The 22,480-nt window shown below is 40.8% G+C and overlaps 1 protein-coding gene across 3 annotated transcripts in view; it reads right to left on the minus strand.

Annotated features, from left to right (window-relative positions):
• The window catches only part of PLEKHD1 (pleckstrin homology and coiled-coil domain containing D1), a 532,907-nt gene that overhangs the window by 53,712 nt on the left and 456,715 nt on the right, over positions 1 to 22,480 (minus strand). For all 3 annotated transcript variants that reach the window (XM_044074000.1, XM_044073999.1, XM_044074001.1), the window contains exon 10: positions 8,179 to 8,311. In XM_044074000.1, the coding sequence (XP_043929935.1) occupies positions 8,179 to 8,311 (133 nt within the window). The remainder of the gene's footprint in view (positions 1 to 8,178; positions 8,312 to 22,480) is intronic.

Below are 22,480 nucleotides of genomic sequence, written 5' to 3' on the forward strand. Positions count from 1 at the left end.
CCCTTACTTGACATACAAAGCAATTGGAAAGACTGCAGAGCTTTGTAACTAGAAACGTCAGGTCCCTAAAAGATCTGAACTACAGAGAAGAACTGGAGGTCTTATGCCTATACTCAGCATCATATAGATTCCTTATGGGCAATGTGTGTCTTGCTTATAAGACCATAAGTGAGCCAGCTGTCTAAGAACCTTATACTTTAATAAGTCAAACAGTCCAGCTAGCACTAGGACCAAAAATCTATATCTATTCTGACACATAAATAAGATAAAGAGGAGGGATAGATTTGTCATGCAGCACCTACCCCTTTTCTGGAACACACTTCTTCTCCAAGTTAGGCAGTGTGACACACTTTCCACCTTTGTAAAGGAGCTGGAGAACTGGATTGGTATTTATACATTTATCCTGATATGACTGGCCTGGCCCTCTTTGAAAAGAGGCACAAGGCCTAAGGATGGGTACGAGCAAGGTGGAAATGTCCTCTTATCGAAGTTTTAGAATATCGAATCTAATATGGTCGACACCATATCATCAAATTCTGAAACATCGAAAGATAAAAAAAAATGCCTAAAAACAAAAATAAATAAAAACTTACCTTTGCAAGCAGGGGGGCAAGCACCCCTGCACCCCCCACACCTCCCTACTTAAATATACCAACTCCGAGACCGCACTACATTGAACTAAATGGAAATCTCCCCTTACGGAGATTTCCGTTTAAACGTTCGAAGATTTTTGCTTTTGCTAATCTGGTGCCGACAATATCAGCTTCGATATTGTCGGCCTTCGACAACATGAAGTAGACCTTTGCTCTTCTCCAGGAAGTTCTTAGACCATTGCATTGGGTTCATGTTGAAAGTCTGACAACCATTACTGTAATTCTTGAAATTGTGAGATTACTTGCTAATAGGACAAATATATCTAGTACATTGAAATATTACCCATATTCTAAGGTAAAGTAATCTCTCAGTTCCCTTCATCTCCTTGCAAAAATGGTTTAAAAGTGAGACTTGGAATTTCCTATCACAGCTTAATTTTTGGAGTTTTGGAACTCATGGTACCTGGTTTTGCAGTTTTGACATGGAACACGGAATCTTATGGTTGGGTTTCAGATCAAAGAAAAAAATAAACTATGTAGGCGCCCAGCTGAAATGACAGCAGAACATTGCAGTGCGGTTTACTAGAGGTAGTGCTTGTTGTCCTGACAACTTGCCAAACATTAACCCTCCAAAGTCATACTTAGTGAGGTAGCAGGGTAATAACCACTAATAGTCCGATTTCCTTTTTGTAGTTTATTGTTATGGTTTGTCTTGTACATGGTTAGCTGAGGCCTGAACTTGGACAGTCACTGAACTACAGGTTGCTTTGACACTCTTAAGATTGCCATTTTCTGAAGTGACTGGAGGCTACCTATTTGATCACACATTTATCTAGATTCTGAAAATCATTAAGATTCAGTTTTGAGGAGAGAGACATTTAAAAAAAAAAAACGTTATTTTTCAGGGGGAGGGTCCAGGGTTCTTGTTATGGTAAGATCTAACACAACCCAGTTACAGTGATGGAAAGCCATCAGGATTTTGGTTGTGATTAAAGTTAAGTCCTTGTAAACTTTATTACCGATTACTTTGTGGTCTGGAGTTTGTAACAAACAGTAGGATTATGCTTGTCTTTTAAAAACTTATAGATTTTTTGGTGGTATTGATTAGAAAATACTTTTTAGTGATCTTAGAAGGAGGTTACCATCTCAGCTATAGGAGAAATACACACAGGACCCATCAGTCATGTGTTGCAGATAGGTCATGTCATCAGTCACATACACAGGCTGGATTTATGAACACATACAAAAAGTGTACACCATTCTGAGTGAATAGACAACCCAAGGGTTCGTGGTCTGCACTCTTGTGGGAGGAGAGGCTGGACTCTGCCCTTCTGAGCTGGGAATTTCTGGTTAAAGGCTTATAGTGCCTGCATATTTGAACTGCTTCTTACTGAAATTGGTACACCTTGTTTGCTGTAGCATAGACTAGATCCAGGCCTGCTGAATCTAGCTTTGTTTGTATAACTTGAGCACTAATCCAGGCATTCTTTAAAGTATTCAATTGTATTTATTACTGCTTGGTAGTAACTTGATTAAAGTGTAGCTATCATTCTAAGTCTTTTGGATTAAGCACTTGGGCTTCAGACCAGTTGTTCTACATTAGGAAGGTTTGTGGCCTGCACTGTGGTGGCAGGACAGGTAGCTTACATCCTTCTAAGTTGTGAACTGCTGATTGAGGGCTCAGTATCTGTTATTCTAAAAGTGTATTAGTTCTGGTTTAAGCACTTGGGCTTCAGGCCAGTTATTTTACATTAAGAAGGTTCGTAGTCTGCACTCTTGTGGGAGGAGAGGCTGGACTCTGCCCTTCTGAGCTGGGAATTTCTGGTTAAAGGCTTATAGTGCCTGCATATTTGAACTGTTTCTTACTGAAATTGGTACACCTTGTTTGCTGTAGCATAGACTAGATCCAGGCCTGCTGAATCTAGCTTTATTTGTATGCTGCTTGTTTGTTTGCTTGTTATTTCCCTGAAACGCTAATTCCACCTAAAACGCGGCTTTTCAGCGCTTCTGTGGATCCCTAGTGATATCTGCATTGCTTACTGTACTTATTTCCTTGTTTCACTTGAAAGAAAGTTACTGTTTGTTGTTTTTGCATTTAAGTTACCTGTAACACATTGCATTTAAGTTACCTGGCACTTGCTCACTAAAGCAATTATATAAGTCAGCACTAAAATATTAAAAGCACTATACCCTCACAAACTCCCCTTGAGTACCTCGTTCCCCATTGGCCCTTTTTTTCAATTATAAAGGAATTCCCAATACTATTCTAGCATGTCCAAAGGTCAGTTGTCAATCTCCTCTCCAGTCCAGCTGGTGAATCTGGGAATCTTGAGGCAATGTTACAACTGCCTCATGTACACAGACAACCCTCTCCTCCTCCCAACAAATTCCAACACATGTGAGAGATGCAACCATATAGTTATACTGGAGGCTAAGCTCTCTCAACTCAGTACTGGCGAAACCAGTCAGGAGGAGAAGGAAACCACACTCACTACAATTCCAGTCTCACACAGACCTACCACGACAGCAAACCAAACACATAAACACACAAAAACATACTCGGAGGCTCTAAATAAAAATCTGCCTAAGCAGCAGAGACCTCCAAAGCAGACACCCAAGCAACCGCTACGCCAAAACAAAACACGTGCAACACATAGCTCACAAAGCCAGTGTGCAGAACAGTCACAGCCCTTAAGGCTAAACAACACACCTGATACACTTGTAATAGGTGACTCTATCATCAGGCACACTGACGTCCCACTCACCAGGCTGAACAAGGAGAAGGTCACGGTGAGCTGCCTGTTGGGCGCTAGGATCCGCCACATAACACAAGCACTCAGGTCACTCCAAGGCAAGTACAAATATGACTCAGTCATTGTCCATGCTGGTGTGAATGACCTGAGACGTACCTCTGGACTACATGAAAAGAGACATAGAGGAGCTCTCTGAGCATGTAGCCCAGGCCGGTATGACCCTGACCTTGAGTAGCATCTTACCCTCACCAAGAATGATGCCACAATATGAAGACAAGATGATCAATTTCAACAATTGGCTTAAGTATTGGTGTCATTCAAAGGGGATCCAATGCCTGTCAGCCTGAGATGACATGCTCGACAAGCCATGATGCTTCGCTAGGGACGGCTTGCACCTGTCACCCCTGGGCTTTCGGATATTGGCAAAGGCTCTTGCTACCCCCATAGTGCCATTTTTAGGCAAGGCTCAAAAGACAAACCCACCTCCATAGATATCACAAGGGATAAGAAACTAAGAGTAATGCTACTCAATGCCAGAAGTCTAAACCTCAAGATGCACGCACTCGAAACTCTCCCTAGCATGGAGAACATCAATATCTGTGCAGTAACAGAAACCTGGTTCAAGGCTCCCGAGAGCACCCCAGCACTACCAGGTTATACCTCATACCATGCTTTTCGGCCCCAAAACCTGGACCGTACCACAAAAGGAGGGGGAGTATCAATATTCGTCAAAGATACCCACACCTTCAGGTTGGTGGCACAGCCCAAAGCATCAGAGACTATTCATGTGCAACTAACAGTGGGTAAAACTGCCTTCCAGTTTATAGCCTGCTACAGACCACCCTCCCAAGCCCAGGAACCCCACTCAGCCTTCCTGAGAACACTGGAAAATATGAAGGTCTCTCAAAACACCATTATATTGGGCGACTTCAACTACCCAGACATAGACTGGGAGCATTACTCTAGCTCCAACACCCTAGCCCAAAGGTTCCTAGAATTTATAAACTCAAATGCTATGGAACAACTTGTTACCACTCCCACAAGAGGGGAAAACATACTGGACCTGATCATCACCAACATGGGGACTCTATGCTCCAGACCAGAAGTGTATCCCTCACTGGTAAGATCAGACCATAAACTAATCTCACTGGATATTCACATCCCGACTCCACCCCCTGCCCTGAAAACCACAGTGAAAAACTTCTCTAAAGCAAATTTCAAACTCCTCAAAACCGAGGTGGAATCCTTCAAAGCCCCCGGGCCTGTGGAAAATACGGCCCAGACCACAGAATCCTTTATAAACGCATTCTATGAACACCTTCAGGAATGCATAGATCATGCAATCCCAAATAAAACCAAGACCCAATCCTCCAAAGGCAGACATCCTGTCTGGTGGACCCCAGCCATAAACAAACTATACAATAGAAGGAGGAAGCTACTACATGATAGAGCAAAATCCCAAAAAGGGAAGGCATCTCTGATCAGTATTAGCAAAAAACTACGGGCACTCATAAAATCGTCTAAGGCCAGCTTCGAGAAAAATTGCACAGGACACTAAGGATAATCACAAGGCTTTCTTTAGTTATGTTAGGAACCTGGGTGGGAATTCCCAGATATGCTCAGAATTAGTCCAAAATGACAAAAAATACACTGAACCCACAGACATTGCCAACATCCTAGCTGACAGGTTCAGCGCAAACTCCCCCCCTCCCCACCAAAAGGGCAAATATTTATCCCAGCAGAGTGCTGCCCCCTGACATCTCAGATGCTCAGGTAAGAGCTGCCCTCTCCAAAGCAAAAAACACAGCATCAATGGGACTAGACAGTGTCGTGGGCTGCTTCCTACATGAACTCCAAGAAGAGCTAAACCCAAACATAAAACTACTGTTCAATCTCAGCCTTACTACAGGATATGTACCCAAAGAGTGGCATACAGCAACAGTGGTCCCTCTCCACAAAGGTGGTGCCTCAATGGATCCTGGAAACTATCGCCCCATAAGCCTGACTAGCTTGGTCTGCAAAGCTATGGAAAGGATCATCATGGACCTCATAAATAAAGATATTGGGGTCCTACAGACACTGTATCCTACCCAGTTCGGCTTTGTTAAGGGCAGATCCTGCCTCTTAAACCTGATTGATTTCTTTGAAACAGTCACCAAGGCCATTGACAAGGGGAAGGTGGTCCACACAGCCTACCTGGACCTCGCAAAAGCCTTCGATACAGTACCCCACTCAGGCATTATAGATAAGCTCACCAGCTTAAATATAAACCCCTATGTCACTAGATGGGTTGCAAACTGGCTCAAGGACAGAACCCACATGGTTAGAATTGCTGGAGCCATGTCAGACTCCAAACCAGTTACAAATGGCATCCCACAAGGCTCAGTCCTGGGACCTCTCTTGTTCGGTATATATTTCTCGGAGGTACAGGCCAACATGGAAGGACTGTGGCTGACTAAGTTCGCAGATGACTGCAAACTGGGCACCATAATCGACTCTCCAGCCAACACAAGCATCCTCCAAAAGGGCCTCATAGAAACAGACAACTGGTGCCAGAGCCATGGCCTCAAGCTAAATGCCAAAAAGTGTATACTCATCCCCTTTGGCAAAAACAAAGTGCCCACAAATTACCACATAGGTGGTAATCCATTAAGTACAGAAGAAGTAATTAGGGACCTGGGGACCCAAGTTGATAGCAGTCTCTCATTTGACAACCACGTGGCCAAAGTGGTTAGGAAAACATTGTATATAGCCCACCTAATCATGAAGGGATTCACATCTAGATCAGGGGATGTCATCATGCCTCTTTACTCATCCCTCATCAGGCCCATAATTGAGTACAATGCCCCTTTTGGGATGTACCTTACCAGACACCTGCAGCAACTGGAAAGACCCCAAAAGTACCTCACCAAGAGGATCATAGGGCTCAAACAGATGCCATATGCTGCCCGATTAAAGAAACTCCAGCTCTACTCAGTGGCATACCACCTGCTCAGAGGCGATCTGTGCCTGACGTATAAAGCCATGTCCAACCCGGAATTAATGGACATGCTGCACCTCAGAAAATCCAAATCCCATCGAGCTACGCTCGAGAGACTTGAACCTCAGCACTGAAATAAATAGGACATGCTGGAGGGACAGATTCATAACCCAGAGGCTCCCTTCACTCTGGAATAAAATCCCAGTCCAAGTTAGGCAGAGTCCCTCATTGACTCTCTTCAAGAGGAATCTTGATGAGTGGATGGGAGATCGTAGGTTTACCCCGGGTATCACTTCTGTGTCACTGTTAGACAGAGGCACAGTATACTAACCTCGAAAAAGGGCATAGCAAAATTAATTTAAAATGGGTGGCGAAAGCCAAATACACTCTGGCTAGGCTTATAAATGCCCTAGGGCAGATAGCCTAGTATGAACCTATGAATCTATGAACTTATAAACAAGCATAACTGCCACCTTCTTCCTCATAATTTTAGTTTTCCTACTGATTTTCTTGCAACCTTAAATATCGAGGGGGGTTCATAAAGGTTACCACAATGTGTAGACTACATCTACACTAGTCTAATCAATGTGCTAGGGATTTCCTAAATTCAGATCTTTTACACTTACTGTAGGCATTCTGAATCCAAAATTTAGTGTTTAGCTGGGAAAATGCATAGTCTGTTGTATCTCTTAGACGCTACATTTGTGTTAATTTAACAATATATAGAATGAGCAAAATATAAACAAAAGTTTGCCTGTAACATTCCACTCCTTCTTATTTAAAGTTTAAGATAACTAGAAATCTATAGATCATCTTCTCTGATATATTTTATTTATTTATTTTACATTTGTTTAATGGAAAAGTCTGACTGGACACATCCTTTTTCAGTGGAGGTCTGGGGAGAGAAGCTCCACACTGAACATCAGAAGTACAGTACATCCGTAGTATACATAGTTCAAAGAAATTAAAATACTAGCTTAGATACAGTTTGGGCAAGCAGTTATACATAAAGGATAATTAATGGATTACTAAGTGTAGATAATACACAATAAGTTTTATCTAAATCAATAAGAATCAAAAGATTAAACAATAAGTAGAGAGACATTACATCATTATACATTTCTGTGTAATTAAACAGAGACCAATATGACATCACACACTTTCTGAATATAGTTTACAAAAGAAATTGACATGTCTAGTCTAATATGTCATCAGCTCTACAGTGGTATAGTACAGTGAATGTTAGTATGCAAAGAGGCATAGGTAATAGAATAGACAAAGGGAGATGAGTTAGTCAGAAAGTGCAGCAAAGATAATAGCATAATCAGAGGAAGAGGTTAGTCTGACGTCTGTTGAATACGTGGGTTTTTAGTGTTGTTTTAAGCTGGGCTAGAGATGTAACTGTTGTAATATACATTATCTCACCATGTTGCTTCATAATCCATCCATTCACAGCCCCTTTTCCCATTTTTCTACATAGGTTGGGGTGAATGTCTGACTTTAAATGTTTTCTAATAGACCGCATGCCTTGTGCTGTAATGCTACATCTGAGATAATAAGCAGTGATCTAAAGTATACATTTAACATGGAAAATGAAGAAACCTGAGCCTTTCCATGGAACTAAAGTCCTACAGGACCCTCAGCAACCCAGTCTGACCTATGATTCAAAGACCTAAAGTAACTACCCTAGTTATCTGGCAGAGTTAATAACGTATCTGTGAATGTACTTAATATATCTCTCTTTTTTAACGCAGCAAAGTTGCTGATAATTGCAAGATGAAGATCCATCATGCAATGGATAGGATATAGTTTCAAGAATTTATTGACTGTAGATTCATTTGTTTATTTTTACCTTAAGCTCCATATCTGTTTGTTCTTTCTGCCTTGTCAGTTCCATAAGGGATGTCTGCAGTGCCCGAAACTGTGAGGAATAATATTCTCTCTCCTCCTGCAATGCTCTTGCATTCGCTTCATTCTCCTGCAATCTGAAATGAAGAATGAACAGCTGTCAGCAAGACTGGATCAGTATTTAGAATATATTAACTCTATGAAGGTAAAACTCCTGGTGAAAACTCCAAATGAAAATGTGAAGACAACATAAATTAGGTGGAAGGCAATGGTTTCTTTTATGTAGTAAAGCTAACATTCTAAATAGCAGGGTATGTTTACTAACTCACCATATTAAACCACACTAGCATTCTCTCACCTGGACTAGTGTAGAAACACCAGCTCTTGATATACACCTTGCCGACCTGCAGCAGATCCAGAATTCCCCAGCAAGGGTTGTGACAGGATCCTCCAGGTTCTCTCACTTTGTACCCTTTCTGTGGGATCTGGGCTATCTGTTGACAGCAGCTTGGTCTAGTTTTCTAATCCTCCTTTTTAACTATTGAGTCCTATCGATAATACATATTTCACTGAAGACCATTTTGTCAAACTTCACTAATTAAAAGCAATATTCTGCAGTCCAGGTTGAAATGGGGGTAGGTGGGCAAGACTACACACCCTCATTTTACACAACCTCTGGGAAGTTTGTAAAATTCAACAAAATGGCTCATCAACTAAATCATCTTCAGTAAAATGTCTAGCTACAGATTTCAACCAGAAAATAGCATACTGTGCAGTAACCAAACAATGTTTGTTACTGTAGTATTGTCATATATAGCACCCGTATCAGAACTCGTGACATTCTTCCACAACTACTTTGTTAGGGAAAACATGCATGTTGACAAAGTGTCTAACTCTGTCATGCTCCTGAGACTAAAGCAGTCTCTGCGACTGCTTGCAATATCTTGCTGATCTCTGTGAACATGCACACGACTTAGGTGACTTTAACATTTGCACTATCACAAGGCATTTCTCAAGTATGTAATCTGCTGTTGGAACTATTTTGAATAATTTAATTACTAACTTATTTAATTCCATCAAATTTACTGCTCTGACAACCAATAATATTCATGCTACTAACTGCACTGACCTGTAACTGCAAAGTATGAATCCTTTTAATCATACCACATGCCTCATAAACTTAACACCCCACAGTATGTCTGGTTGCTTTAAATACTCTTCCAAAGATATCCCCTGAAACAACAACTTTTTATCTTCCTGTGCTTGTACTCACAGTCACTTAAAATTTGTCCAATGGCCCTCAGTTTATACATAGAATATGTCAAAAGGATGCACATTACCATACAGATTCCATGATTTAATCACAGTTTTAAAGACTGTGTTGCATTCTGCACTAGTATGATATTTAAATGGAGTATTATTGGTTTATAGGTCCATAGGTGTACACTAGGCTAATGACCACTAGCGCCTGTATAAGCCTATCCATGCAACCCAAGTGTGACCCACACATTTAATTGATGTAGGGGGTGATTTACTGACTGCTTCTGTCCATCAGAAATATATGCAGCAGAACAGGGTAGGGGTGAATTCCTATTACTCATCCATTGGTCTATGTTGCACTTAAATAAGAATAGGGAGAAACTCTGTTTCACATGGATGGGGAGTCTGTTCCCGAGAGCAGGAATTCTCTGAGGAACATATATGTCTTTCCAACATGTCCTATTTATGTCACAAGTAAAATTTAGGTCTTTTAATCTAGTAGCTTTGATGCTGTTTGTTTTGCAGATGCACAGAAGGTTCATCAAAAGAGGGTCCAGAGATGCTTAGTATGCTAAGAAAAGATCACCTCTCAGAAGTCCGTATGACACCTAGTAAAGAGATGGGGCTTTGAAGTGATCAGTGCAGTTGTGTTTTCTTCCTGTATTCTTTTTGTAATAAACCTATGTGGACGTTCCAGTTGCTGCATGTGTCTGGTCAAGTACATGCCAAAGGGGGCATTATACTCTATGAGGAATCTGATGAGTACTGAGTACACTGGTATAATGACCTCTCTGGACCTAGATGCCATGCCCTTGCTTATAAGTAGAGCAACAGAGAAGGATTTTTTTTTTTATTACCTTGGACACATGTTGGTTGTAGGCTAGGTTATTATCTACATGCGTTCCCAGATCCCTGACTACTGAATCCACGTTTATGGGTGTTTGATTGATGATATACTTACCCAGGGTGGTAGACTTCCCAACAGGTACTATAATGCATTTCTTGGTATTGAGTTTTAAGCCATGGATTTGGCACCAACAGTTTGTCTGTGTTAGACCTTCCCGAAGGGTGCTTCATGAGAAGATTCAATGACTACTCTCAGTTTGCAATCATCTGTGAACTTGGTCAGCCAGAGGCCTTTGACATTGACTTTGACATCCGAGAAGTACTTGCCAAAAAGAATAGGACTAGTCAGTCTAATCGGTCTGTAGTTTCGAGGATCTGTTGAAGGTCTGCCCTTATGAAGGGGGATAACCATCACAGTCCTCCATTCATGTAGTAGAAATCCTGTTTGAAGTTTACAGTTAAATAATGACTCTAGGGGTCCTGATAAGTCATATTTCAGGCTGTTCAGGAGGCATCCTGGGATGTTATTGGGGGCCACTGAAGCTTTGCTCTTGACGTTAGTGAGTGCAGCCAGTACATATTCTCTAGTTATAGTCAGCATGCTCTGGCTGCACATGCTCCCTAGTTATAGCTGGAGGGGTTATGTTTGAAGGTATTTGTGGGGGATGGTTGAGGGTGAGGGGGGTAAAGTTGAAACCAAATTTGTCCACTAACAAGTTTGCTATATTGCAAGGCTCAGTGAATGTGGCACCATTAAGACCACCAGCTCAGCAGATTGCTGAGTACAAACCTTGAGGTTTCTGATATAGCTGTAGAGGGCCTTATGGTTATTTTTCACCTGGTATGCTATTTTAACCTCAAGGCTGGCTCTGGTTGACTTAATTAGCCATCTTAAGTTGCCTATTTAGTTTGATAAGTGAGTTTTTATCATTATGGGAATTACACCTCGTGATTTTTGCCATCAGTTTTTTTTTCTTTTTGTTGAATATCCTGTTTAATTTGGGATGCCACCAGGGTGGTTTGTTTCTGGGGCTAGTCTTGGGCTTACTTCTGGTAGGTACAGCAGCCTCTATACAGCCACTGACATATTTATACAGAGTTTCTGAGAGCCCTTCAGCATAGGCTGCTGTGTCCTCAACGTCTGGAGAGTACTGAGTTTTGGCAAACAATCACTTAGTAAAAGGTAATTTGCTTTGGAATAGTTCCTAACAGTTACTGCTCTTAATAGAATTATTGAGTTGATTTTGATTATGGTTGGACCTTGCCAGTGTGGATGAGACATTGGGGGGGTTGCAGTGTTCCCCCATATTTGTGAGCTTGAGGTCCAGTATTTTGGAGCCTCTAATGGATGTATTCTCTATTTTGTCAAGGGTGTTTGTATTTATGAATTCCAGGAATCTCTGTGCCTGTAGATTTGAGGCCATGTGTGATTCCTAGTCTGTTGTTGTTGTTTGTCTTTCGGCTTTTCCCAGTTAGGGGTCACCACAGTGGAACTCCGGTCCGCTAATAATTGGAAGTAGGTTTTTATGGTGCCGAGTTGCCAGCTCGATGCCCAACCTTCAACAAAGGCACGTCCATTCACGCATGTCTTTCGGAATGTCTCTCAACCGTGGGGAGGACATGCAGACTCCACACAGAAGGCACTCCCCACACTCCAGCCGAGAAATGAACGGGAGAGCCTCTTGCTGTGAGGCAACAACCCTACTGCTGCACCACCACGGATTCATGTGTTATTTCTAGTCTATGGAGAGGTAATTAAAGTCATGATTAGGATGTTTGCTTGGATGGCAAATATCTCAAGTAGGTCCCAGTGTGCATTGTGAGCTTCTTGGGACACGGAAGGTGACCCAGAGTTGGCTAGGATATGGTACATTTTTTTGTATATGGTGATCTGCATGTGGAAGAACTACAGCACATCATCCTGTCTGACCACCTTAGAGGTATACTTCTTAATGATGTATATTGAGACACCTCCACATTTGTTTGTGCAGCTACTGCTCTAAAATTTCAAAAGGCACTGGAACCTTGCATTGCCAGGGTACTCTCTGTGACTTTGAACCATGTCTCAGCAGCTGCACAGATGTCTATATTTTCAAATGTGAGGAGGACTTGGAGGGAGTGAGGTTTTTTATTTAGGGTCCTGAAACTGAACAGTAATACTATGAGGTTTAGTTGAGTTGATTTTGCATTGTCGGTATGTTTGTCAATTTGTAAACCACTCCAAGCACTCCAAAAACAGCAAACCGCTATGAGAAAAACTATCACGAATACGGGCAATGGAACGGACATAATACCCAGCTGAAGAACTATTATATTAATCCAAGCTTATTGGATGAATATCTACATGCTACTCCCTCTTTCCTAAAATTTACTTATAAATATGATAAAGAAAGAATTAATTTTTTTATACCCTTATTGAACATACAGATGAAGGATTGAAGTGTAGAGTTTATAGGAAGGAGACTCTTAGTAATTCATATTTACACTATTCAAGCTGCCACTCACTTCCCCAAAAGAAGAGCTTTTTGAAAGGACAACTGATTAGAGTTGCCCGAATGACTTCTAATTATAAGGATTTAATAGAAGAATTAGATAAAGTTGGAAAAATGTTCTATGAGTAAGAATACCCTCCAAGACTTATAAGTGAAACAATAGATTATGTAAAGTCTCAATGGGGCAAGAGATATAAGCCCCTGTTAGGAATGGCTTTAGATGAAAGAATAAGCAGATTAGGAAGAAAAGAAGTATGAGAGGGGATGTGCTGCTGAATACAATGGAAAAGCTCATGAAGTTAAAACAATCACAAGAAAAAAATGGAATATTTTAAAAACTAATCTTGAATTAATCCAGCTTTTGGGATCAGAACTGCATTTTATTTTTAAAACTGGTTTTACTTTGAAAGATAATTTTGAATGGAGAGGGTTAGGTCAAGGTACAAGGATTTTACAAAGAGTAGGAACGAAAAGATGTGTTTCTTGTGGTCAATGTAGTTTCATCCTAGATGCAAGCTCTATAGTGTTAGAAAATCTGAAACATGTCCAAGTACATTTTTTGAAAGGGAACTGTCAGACAAACATGGTGGTCTATTTAGCTGTGTTTCAGTTGTCCTGCCTTCTACATAGACAAGACTGAAAGGCCACTTAAGAAAAGGATTTATGAACACGTATATCAGATTAATACAGAGAATGACAATAATGCACTTTATAAACACTCTAGGGTATGCATTGATTTTAAAACATTCACCTTTGGAATTCTGGATCAAATTACTGTTAATTTTAAAGGGGGTGATAATAGTGGATAGCTAGAAGAAAGAGAAATGTGGTGGCAATTAAAATTACATGCCTCACATCCACCTGGATTAAATGAACATATTTCAATACAGCCTATTTTAAATAAAAGAGCAAGTAGGTATGAAACTAACATTGTTTTAGCATTGTTTTAGCATTTTTGTATGAATGTTGACTACTGTCAATGATTTTAATATATCGTATAGTATTTTTAATAATGTTCTTCTTTCGGCTTTTACCGGTTAGGGGTCGCCACAGCGGAACTCCGGTCCGCTAATGATTGGCAGTAGGTTTTTTTTACAGTGCCGAGGTGCCAGCCCGATGCCCAACCCTTCAATGAAGGCACCCCATTCATACATGTCTTTCAAACACCACTCGACCGCGGGGAGGACATGCAGACTCCACACAGAAGGCGCTCCAGCCAAGAATCGAATGGGAGAACCTCTTGCTCTGAGGTGACAATGCTACCACTGCACCACCGTGGCTACAGTATTTTTTAATAATGTAATGGTCTTTTAAGAAAGTGAAATGGCTTAACCGGAATGTTTTAGAAGTGTATAAAAGCTTAATTAATAGGCTAATTCAGTGATTCTGATGAAGTCCCATGTTTATGGGACAAAAGCGTTTAATCTATGCGATTCATACAATAAACTTGGATTAATATAATCATTCTTTGACTGGGTATTGTGTCTGTTCCATTGCCCGTATTTGTGATAGGTTTGTCAATTTGACAATGCCTAAAAAAGGCTCTATGGGGTGGATAAAGTTTTAGCCATTATTTGAAAGCCTAGAGGGGAAAGGTGCAGACCATTCTTAGCAAAGCAACGTGGTCTGTTAACCAAGCTGACAAATATTGTATCCCCTTAGAATTACACCAGAAAAATAGTCAAATGTTGAAATCAATCATTTTTGCTCATATTGTAGCATCATCTTCTGCAATAATAATATGCTGCTCAGTGCACATAGTCTGAAAGCTCCATAATGTCTCTCTTTATATTGCCAGGGATGGCCATCTTGGGTCATTTACACCTACATGGACTATGATGGACTCATACTGGTACCTGTGGCATAATGACTTGAGTGCATGAATTATATGACACATCTTGGCTCCAGATAAGCAACTACTAGTTATCTTCTCCTTGTTCAGCCTGGTTAGAGGGTATCAATATATTTTACAATGGAATCCCGTATGACGAGTGCCTTGGAAAGTGTGTTTACATGCCTTAGGGGCTTAATGTTTGACAGTAGCATAGCTAGGATGGGACAAGAGGGGCAACTGCCCTGGATGCAAAGTGTTGGGAGTGACAATCAGCTGATCCGGATAATTTTTTAATATAATACTGGCTTTTAAAAGCTGGTATTGCATTTGAGGACAATCCTGAGCACTGTAAGCACTCTGTGTGGTCTAAACTGTAGCAACTGTTTGTTATGTTATAGCAAGCAGTTTGCTACAGTTTAAAAGAAAAACATTTTTAACTAAAATCTGAGTGTTGTAGTGCTCCATGCAGGCATGGTATAAACTGTAGCAACTATTTGCTACATTTATAGTAGTCAGTTTGCTACAGTTTAAAAAGATTTTTTTAACTAAAGCATGAGTACCATACTGCTCTGTGCAGACAGGGTATGTCAAAGGAGGGCTGGGGGCAGGGACACAGAAATGAGACCTGAATGGTTGGATCAGGAGGAAGAGAGTGTGTTGCACATCTGTGCTTGTAGAAGGAAAAACAATGTTTGTTTTTCTCTTCTCTAAGGGTGAATTTTTGGGGCAGAGTATACTAAACAGTTCTAAATTCTACTAACTGCAATGTTTACACAATACTGAATTGCATTAAATCTGTATATATTGCCACTTGACGTCCGACTAGCTGCTCTAGGCTTGTTGGCACATAAGGTATTTGCTCTATATTGCTGCTTTACATGGTATAGTTTTATGGGCCATTCTACAGGGAAAATTTGCTTTTAAGGTGTTTTCTACTGTACACGGTACTGTTAATCCACACAAACATGCAAAATTATAACAGCACAGAAAAAACAGAAAACTAAATAATGAGCCCTCTGGCCAGTAAAATGATTATACTATGAGTCCTTTTGTGTATAGACAAACACCCCCTGCCACAAGATGAATATACCCAGTGCTCCTAATATAAAAACACGGTAGAAGACACCCAGAAGTGCAATGCTATCACAAACCAATTAAACAGCTATCTGGAAAAGCCTTGCTGAAGACAATATCAAGACAGTCTTATAGCAGTAACAGTGAGAGGGAGAGCAATCTTTTTACACAAAATTTCAGTAAAATGCACACATGAAAGCAGGAAGTAGTAGCAATCACTCAAAATACCTTAAGCAAGTGCTATTTAGCAATCAAAGGTACTTAACTTTGCCTGGATGGCACTGAATACAAGTAAAACACTTCTGGAATGCAGGCTAGGACTCCAAACGTTGCTGAACTCTAGAAAAGTGAGCAGGAGACAATATATTGCAAAGGAGGTTTACTCAAGAGTGATATGGTTTCCTGAGTGGGAGTTCAGTATCATGGACCTGTGGAAAATAATGGGTCGGAAGAGTACATAAATAGTTTATACAAAAGATAATAACAATGAAACAGGTGAGAGAGGGACTTTGGAAATCTGATTACCATAAGGGGTGGAGGCCAGAGACACAGCCTTATAAAACCACCACAGCAAAATGGTGGGAGGGTTGGGAACATTTTTCAAGGAACAAGTAGGCTAGCTAAAGAGGCATCCAATACTGGAGCTGTTTCAGAAACATTATCTTAGTGTGTTATTCAGGTATGGGGCAGACACAGAATGCAACTTTAAGCAGGCAACTGATAAACAAAATATAAAAGTACTGAAACACAAACTGGATTAGAGACAAATTTCTCCCTATTGAATGTGCACTACAGTTTAAGGCAACAGACTATACAGAATTTTACCAGTAATACTGTTTATGGAAAATGCATTAATAAATGACTAAGGTTCAAGTCTGGCAGTAGTAGTATACAGTCCTGCCACAACTGTGAATTCAACTACAAGACTATGGCCCAACAGGGTTTAAAATATAAAAGGATAGCTTTTTCAAGTAATTCTACTTGTGCAGATAGAAGTGCAGAATAGTGAGAAACACAATCTTCCTACAACTGTTAATTAAAATACAGGACTAATGTCCCAGAATAAACTAAAACATGCAAACAGATAACTTTTTTGGCTAAAACGTGAAACGCAGCCAAAAGTGCAAACAAGCATCACCACACAGATTACTATAACTACAACTGAAAATATTTACTCAGAATTGAAATAATTACAATAATTTAATTATCTTTCCTTTTTGATGAAAAGCTAATTACTGACAGTTCCACACCTCTTATATATTGTCTTGTATAAAAGACCTCTTATTACCTCTATTCACAAGCTTTTCAGCATATCCATTATTTTTGCTATTTGCAGGCTGTACTGTATTCATAGTATGCAACTCAGCTGTGCCAGCAAATATTTTTAACTTTAACTCTTTGCCTTTAGCCAGGTTTTACACATATTTGTAAAATGATTATGGCCCCTGCATAGCCCACATAGTCAGCTAATGGCTCTACAGTGTGCTTTTTTGTGGCTTTCACCTCACTACTTGCACTCATTTTGGTGCCTGACTGCTCATTTATTACCAGGCACTATCTTGGATACCATGTGGTCACCAATTGTTTTTATTTTTATTTCTTTTATTTGTTTTGATGTTCATTTTGCTCTCATTTTCATCCATATTTTTTATTTTACATGTTCCTTGGTCATGTACTTAAACTGAATGCTTGAAAGCTGTCTGCACACATCAAGTGCCCTATCAAGCATCAGATCAGCTTCTTTTGACAGCCTGCCACTGACATAATAATTTTTGATTTCATACCTTCTGTCATCAATGAATCATGCAAGTTATCAGACTCACAATTCAATCACACAAGTCATCATCATCATCATTAACTCCCTTTTAGCCATTTTTTCTACATGGGGTTGGGGTGTCACAATGTTTTGATGCAGTGTCACTAATACCATTTTTGACAGTCAAACCTGCCTGTCACAGGTCTTCCCTTGTGCAATCCATCCATCCCTTGACTGGATGTCCTCATTTCCCCTTGTCTTTTTACTGTTACTCCCAGATCTTCTTCACAAAATCAGCTTCTACTTTCCTGAACATGGACTCAAACTACTGTCATCTGTTCTCTTTGACCTACTTTGCAATTAGAGCTACTTTGGTTTCTGCTCTGATGTGACTATTTCTTCCACAGTGTGCTTCCTAGTACTCTTTTCAGGCACCTCATCTCCATCACCTCTAGCTTCCTGAACTGCTGTGCCTTCACTTATCCTTGTTTCTCTGCCACACAAAAATACTTTCTTTTAGTTCTTTGGTATTCTTCTATCACACATTATCCCTGACAATTGGCTGCAGCACCTCTGAGTCCAGATTTAACTTCCTCTTTTAGATTTCCATTCTTTTGAACCACCCCTCCCAGAAACTTGAAGCTGTTAAACTGCTCCACTATTTTCCTTCTATCTCAGTTATCAATTTCTTATGATTTCTCACATTTATTGCAATGGCAACTGTCTTGTCTGCACTCAGTTTCATTCCATGTTCCTTCTGTTTTGCATTCATTTCCCCTGTCATTCGCTGAAGTTCCTGTTTAGAGTCTGCTTGTAATGCCACATTGTCCGTACAGAGCAGCTTTGCTGATCTGTCCCCTCCATCTTGTTTGTTAATGTAGTCATTCACCATATTGAACAGCTTTGAGCTCAGAGCTGAACCCTGACACACACCCACTTCTAATGGGAACCCCTCTATGAGTCTGAACACTGTTTCTACTTATGTCATTGGGACCTTGTACATAGTCTACACTAATTCTACCAATGTTTCTGGGACTTCAAACTATTCTTGGGACCTTGTAATATGCTTTCTCCAAGTTTAAGAATGCATAATTGTATTCTTTCCTCATCTTCAGCTTCTTCTGTACTGTTTGTCTCAATGCAAACATCAGTATGTTTAGTATGCATTCTGATCTAAATCCAAACTGCTCATCTCCCATCTTTCTACTACTATGCATATTTGTTTATCAGTTACCCTCCCCAGCACTTTAATACCCACAATTACCTACTGACTCGGAACCCCTTCATTTCTAATTTAAAACAAATGCCTTACATACATACTATAACGTTTTTGGGTTTCAATAAGCCTGAATTTTTCCAGTTAGGGCAGATAGCTTCTCCTTGTCTTTAAGGTTAAAAGTGTTAAATAATGTAACAACTTCCTCACATGTGACATGAAAGTACATTGCATATTGGGTATTTACTTGCTTTCTGTAATTCCATTCACACTGAGATAAAGCTCAAATGCTTGAGTCTAGTGGTTCCATCTTTCCATTTTAATGACAAGTTCCCATTCACCTTCAAATATACTTGTGATGCAATGATGACATTTTTAGCCAAAACCTGAACAAATGCAACTGAACAACTGACCCAGTGCGTTAGGAAGGAGAGGAAAAACTGAAAGCAAAATGCAATACGATTTGCAAAAGTGTGACCTGAAATCACTGCTTTGATTGGAAAAGACTACATAGTTCATTATGTGCATGTTAATAATGCAAAAATGTAAAAATGGAACTGCAGTCATTATATTTACACTACAAAAATGAGACTGGTATGCTATTGCATATAGGTTTGATATAGTACAGGAATCTGTTGGAAGAATATACGGACTGCAGAAAACTGCATCAGAAGTACCAGAATTGGTGCAGCATGAAAAATACAGCCTTTGGTGCCAAAGGTAATGTACCTGACAGCACGCACAGGATGAATGAGTGAAGAGGTGTTAGACATGATGTGTATTTTTCAGTAAAAAATTTTAATGAACTGTTCTGATGTGCTCTCATATGGTACTTCGACATATAGGGCAAAGCACCAGTAACATCCCTTAAAGATACAAATACTGCATAATCACTATGTTGTTACATGTCTATATGTAACATATAGCCAGTAAATGGGCAAGGACCTGACAAGCAGGCATGGAGGAGCAGCAAGGGCATGATAGGTTCATAGGTTCATAGGAGTGTACTAGGCTAATGGCCCTGGAGCCTTTACAAGCCTAGACCAAAAGATTCCCTAGCATCATGCCGCCCGACATTATTTCCCAGTGCCTCTGTCTAGCAGGGCCACTGAAAAGATCCCTGTGGTGAATTTTCCCATCCACTCATCAAGATTTCTTTTGAAGAGGGCCAGTGATGTGCTTTGCTTGACATGTAAGGGAAGTCTATTCCAGAGCATGGGCAGTCTCTGGGTTAGGAACCTGTCCCTACAACAAGTTCTGTTGATTGAGGTAATGAGGTTGAGGTCTCTGGCATGTGTGGCTTGGAGGGATTGGGATTTCTTTAGATGTAGCATATCTAACAGTGCTGGGTCTGACATGGCTTTGTAGGTCAAGCACAGATCGCCTCTAAGTAGGCGATATCACTCTGAGAAAAGTTGGAGTTTTTTTAGTCTTTCTGCACAGGGCAAGTATTTAAGGTCTAGGATCATCTTAATGAGGTATTTTTGTGGTCTTTCTAGTTGTTGCATATGTCTAGTGAGGTACATGCTGAATGGGGCATTGTACTCGATAATTGGTCTAATGAGGGAAGAGTAGACAGAGACAATGACCTCTTTCTTCCTGGTTGCAAAAACCTTTGTAATGAGATTTGCCACATAGAGGATTTTCTGACCACAGTGTCAATGTGATTATCAAAGGATAGGTTGCTATCCACTTGTGTTCCCAGATCTCCTGTGACACCTTCAGTGTTCAGTGGACTACCATTGATGTGGTAGTTCATGGGTACCGTGTTCTTCCCAAAGGGAATGATGATGCATTTTTTGGTGTTGAGCTTAAGGCCATGGTTCTGACACCAGTCACTGGTCTCCATGAGGCCTTTCTATAGAATGTCAACATAATTTGGAGAGCTAATAATGGCTCCCAGTTTGCAGTCGTCTGCGAACTTGGTCAGCCAGAGTCCCTTGGTTTTGGCCTGGACTTCAGAAAAGTAGATGCCAAACAGGAGAGGACCTAGGACTGATCCCTGTGGGACTCCACTTGTGACTGGTTGGTAGTCTGATTTGGAGTCTGCTCCTTTCTCTATGTGAGTTCTATCAGTAAGCCAGTTTGCAACCCAACTTATGACATAAGGGTTGATGCCTAATTTAGTGAGTTTATCTATGATCCTGAGTAAGGAATTGTAATGAAGGCCTTGGCCAGATCGAGATAGGCTCTGTGAACCACCTTGCCTTCGTCCACAGCTCTGGTGACAGACTCGAAGAAGTCCACCAGGTTGAGCAGATGATATCTACCCTTAACAAATCCAAGCTGTGTGGGGTCTAGAGTCTGGAGATTCCCTATGTCCTTATTTATTAGGTCCATGATGATGTGCTCCATAGCCTTACATACCAGAGTCATCAGGCTAATGGGGCAGTAGTTCCCAGGGTCCATATTTGCACCTTCTTTGTGGAGTGGGATGACTGTAGCAGTGCACCATTTAGCAGGGACAAAGCCTGAAATGAGGCTGTGATTGAACAAGACACACAGGTGTGGTGCCAGTTCATTTTGCAATTCATGTAGAACACAGCCCGGGATGTTGTTAGGTCCCATGGAAGCGGTATTCTTGGTCTTGGACAGTGCGATTTTAACCTATGCAGATGTAATATTGGGTATTATGCATTCCTCAGATATTGTGATTGGCCCTTTAGGGGGTGAAGTTGGCACTGAATCTGTTAGCCAGTATTTTGGCAATGTCTGTTGGCTCAGTATAGGAGTTACCATTGGGTAGTAGCTCCGAGCAGATGTGATTGCCTTGTAGATTTCTGACATAACTATAGAAGGCCTTGTGGTTGTCTTTAGTATCTGTTGCAATTTTGTTTCCATAACTAGCTTTAGAGGATTTGATGAGGGATCTCAGCCTTTTGTTGAGGCTGACAAGGGAATTTTTACAGTCTTGGGACTTCGACTTGTTCTGCAACAGTTTTTTCCTTCTGTTGTAGAGTTTGTTTATGGCAGGGGACCACCAGCTTGGCTTCCTTTTTTTTGGAAGAGAGCATCTTGGTTCTACTGGGAATGGCCCATTCCGTGCATTTGTGTATGTGTTCGTACAGTGCATTGGAGTATGATTCAGCAGTCCTGCATTTAGTCTCCATTTGCATGAGCATTGTAAAGTTAGCCACCTCAGCTTTTAGAAGCCCAAAGTTGGCTTTGGAAAAGTTTTTTACAGTTGTTTCCTTTGCGGGGGGTGGGGTGGGGTGGTGGGTGGTATGTGGATTTTCATGGTGACTAGCTTGTGGTCAAATCTGACAATTGGTGTAGAGCAATGGTCACCCATATTAGTAATGACCATGTCGAGGATGTTGCTACCCCTAGTGGGGGTAAGAATGAGATGGTCCAGGGCATTGGAATTGATGAATCCCAGGAAACCTTGAGCAAGTCTGTTGGTACTTGAGTAGTTTTCCCAGTTAATGAAAGGGTAGTTAAAGTCAGCTAGTATGAGGGTGCTGGGTTGGACCTAAATATTTTCTAAGGTGTTTAGGAATGTGGAGTGGGAGTCATGGGGCATGGCGGGGGATCTCTAGCAGGCAACAACCTAGATAGCAGTCTTACCCAGTGTTAGTTGTACCTGGAGTATCTCTGATACGTTATGTTATGCTACTAGCCTGGAGGTGTACATATCCTTTATGAATATGGAGACACCACCACCTTTAGGGCTTCGGTCCACGTTTTGGGGCCGAAAGGTGTAGTATGAGTTCTAGCATGGTAGCACAAGAGTGCTTTCAGGTGCCTTGAACTAGGTCTCTGTTACTGCACAAATGTCAGTGTTCTCCATTTTAAGGAGTACTTCAAACGAGTACATTTTGAGATTTA

Source organism: Protopterus annectens, chromosome 6.part0 (assembly GCF_019279795.1).
Source record: "Protopterus annectens isolate FY-2018-M chromosome 6.part0, PAN1.0, whole genome shotgun sequence".
Taxonomy (NCBI): Eukaryota; Metazoa; Chordata; order Ceratodontiformes; family Protopteridae; genus Protopterus; species Protopterus annectens.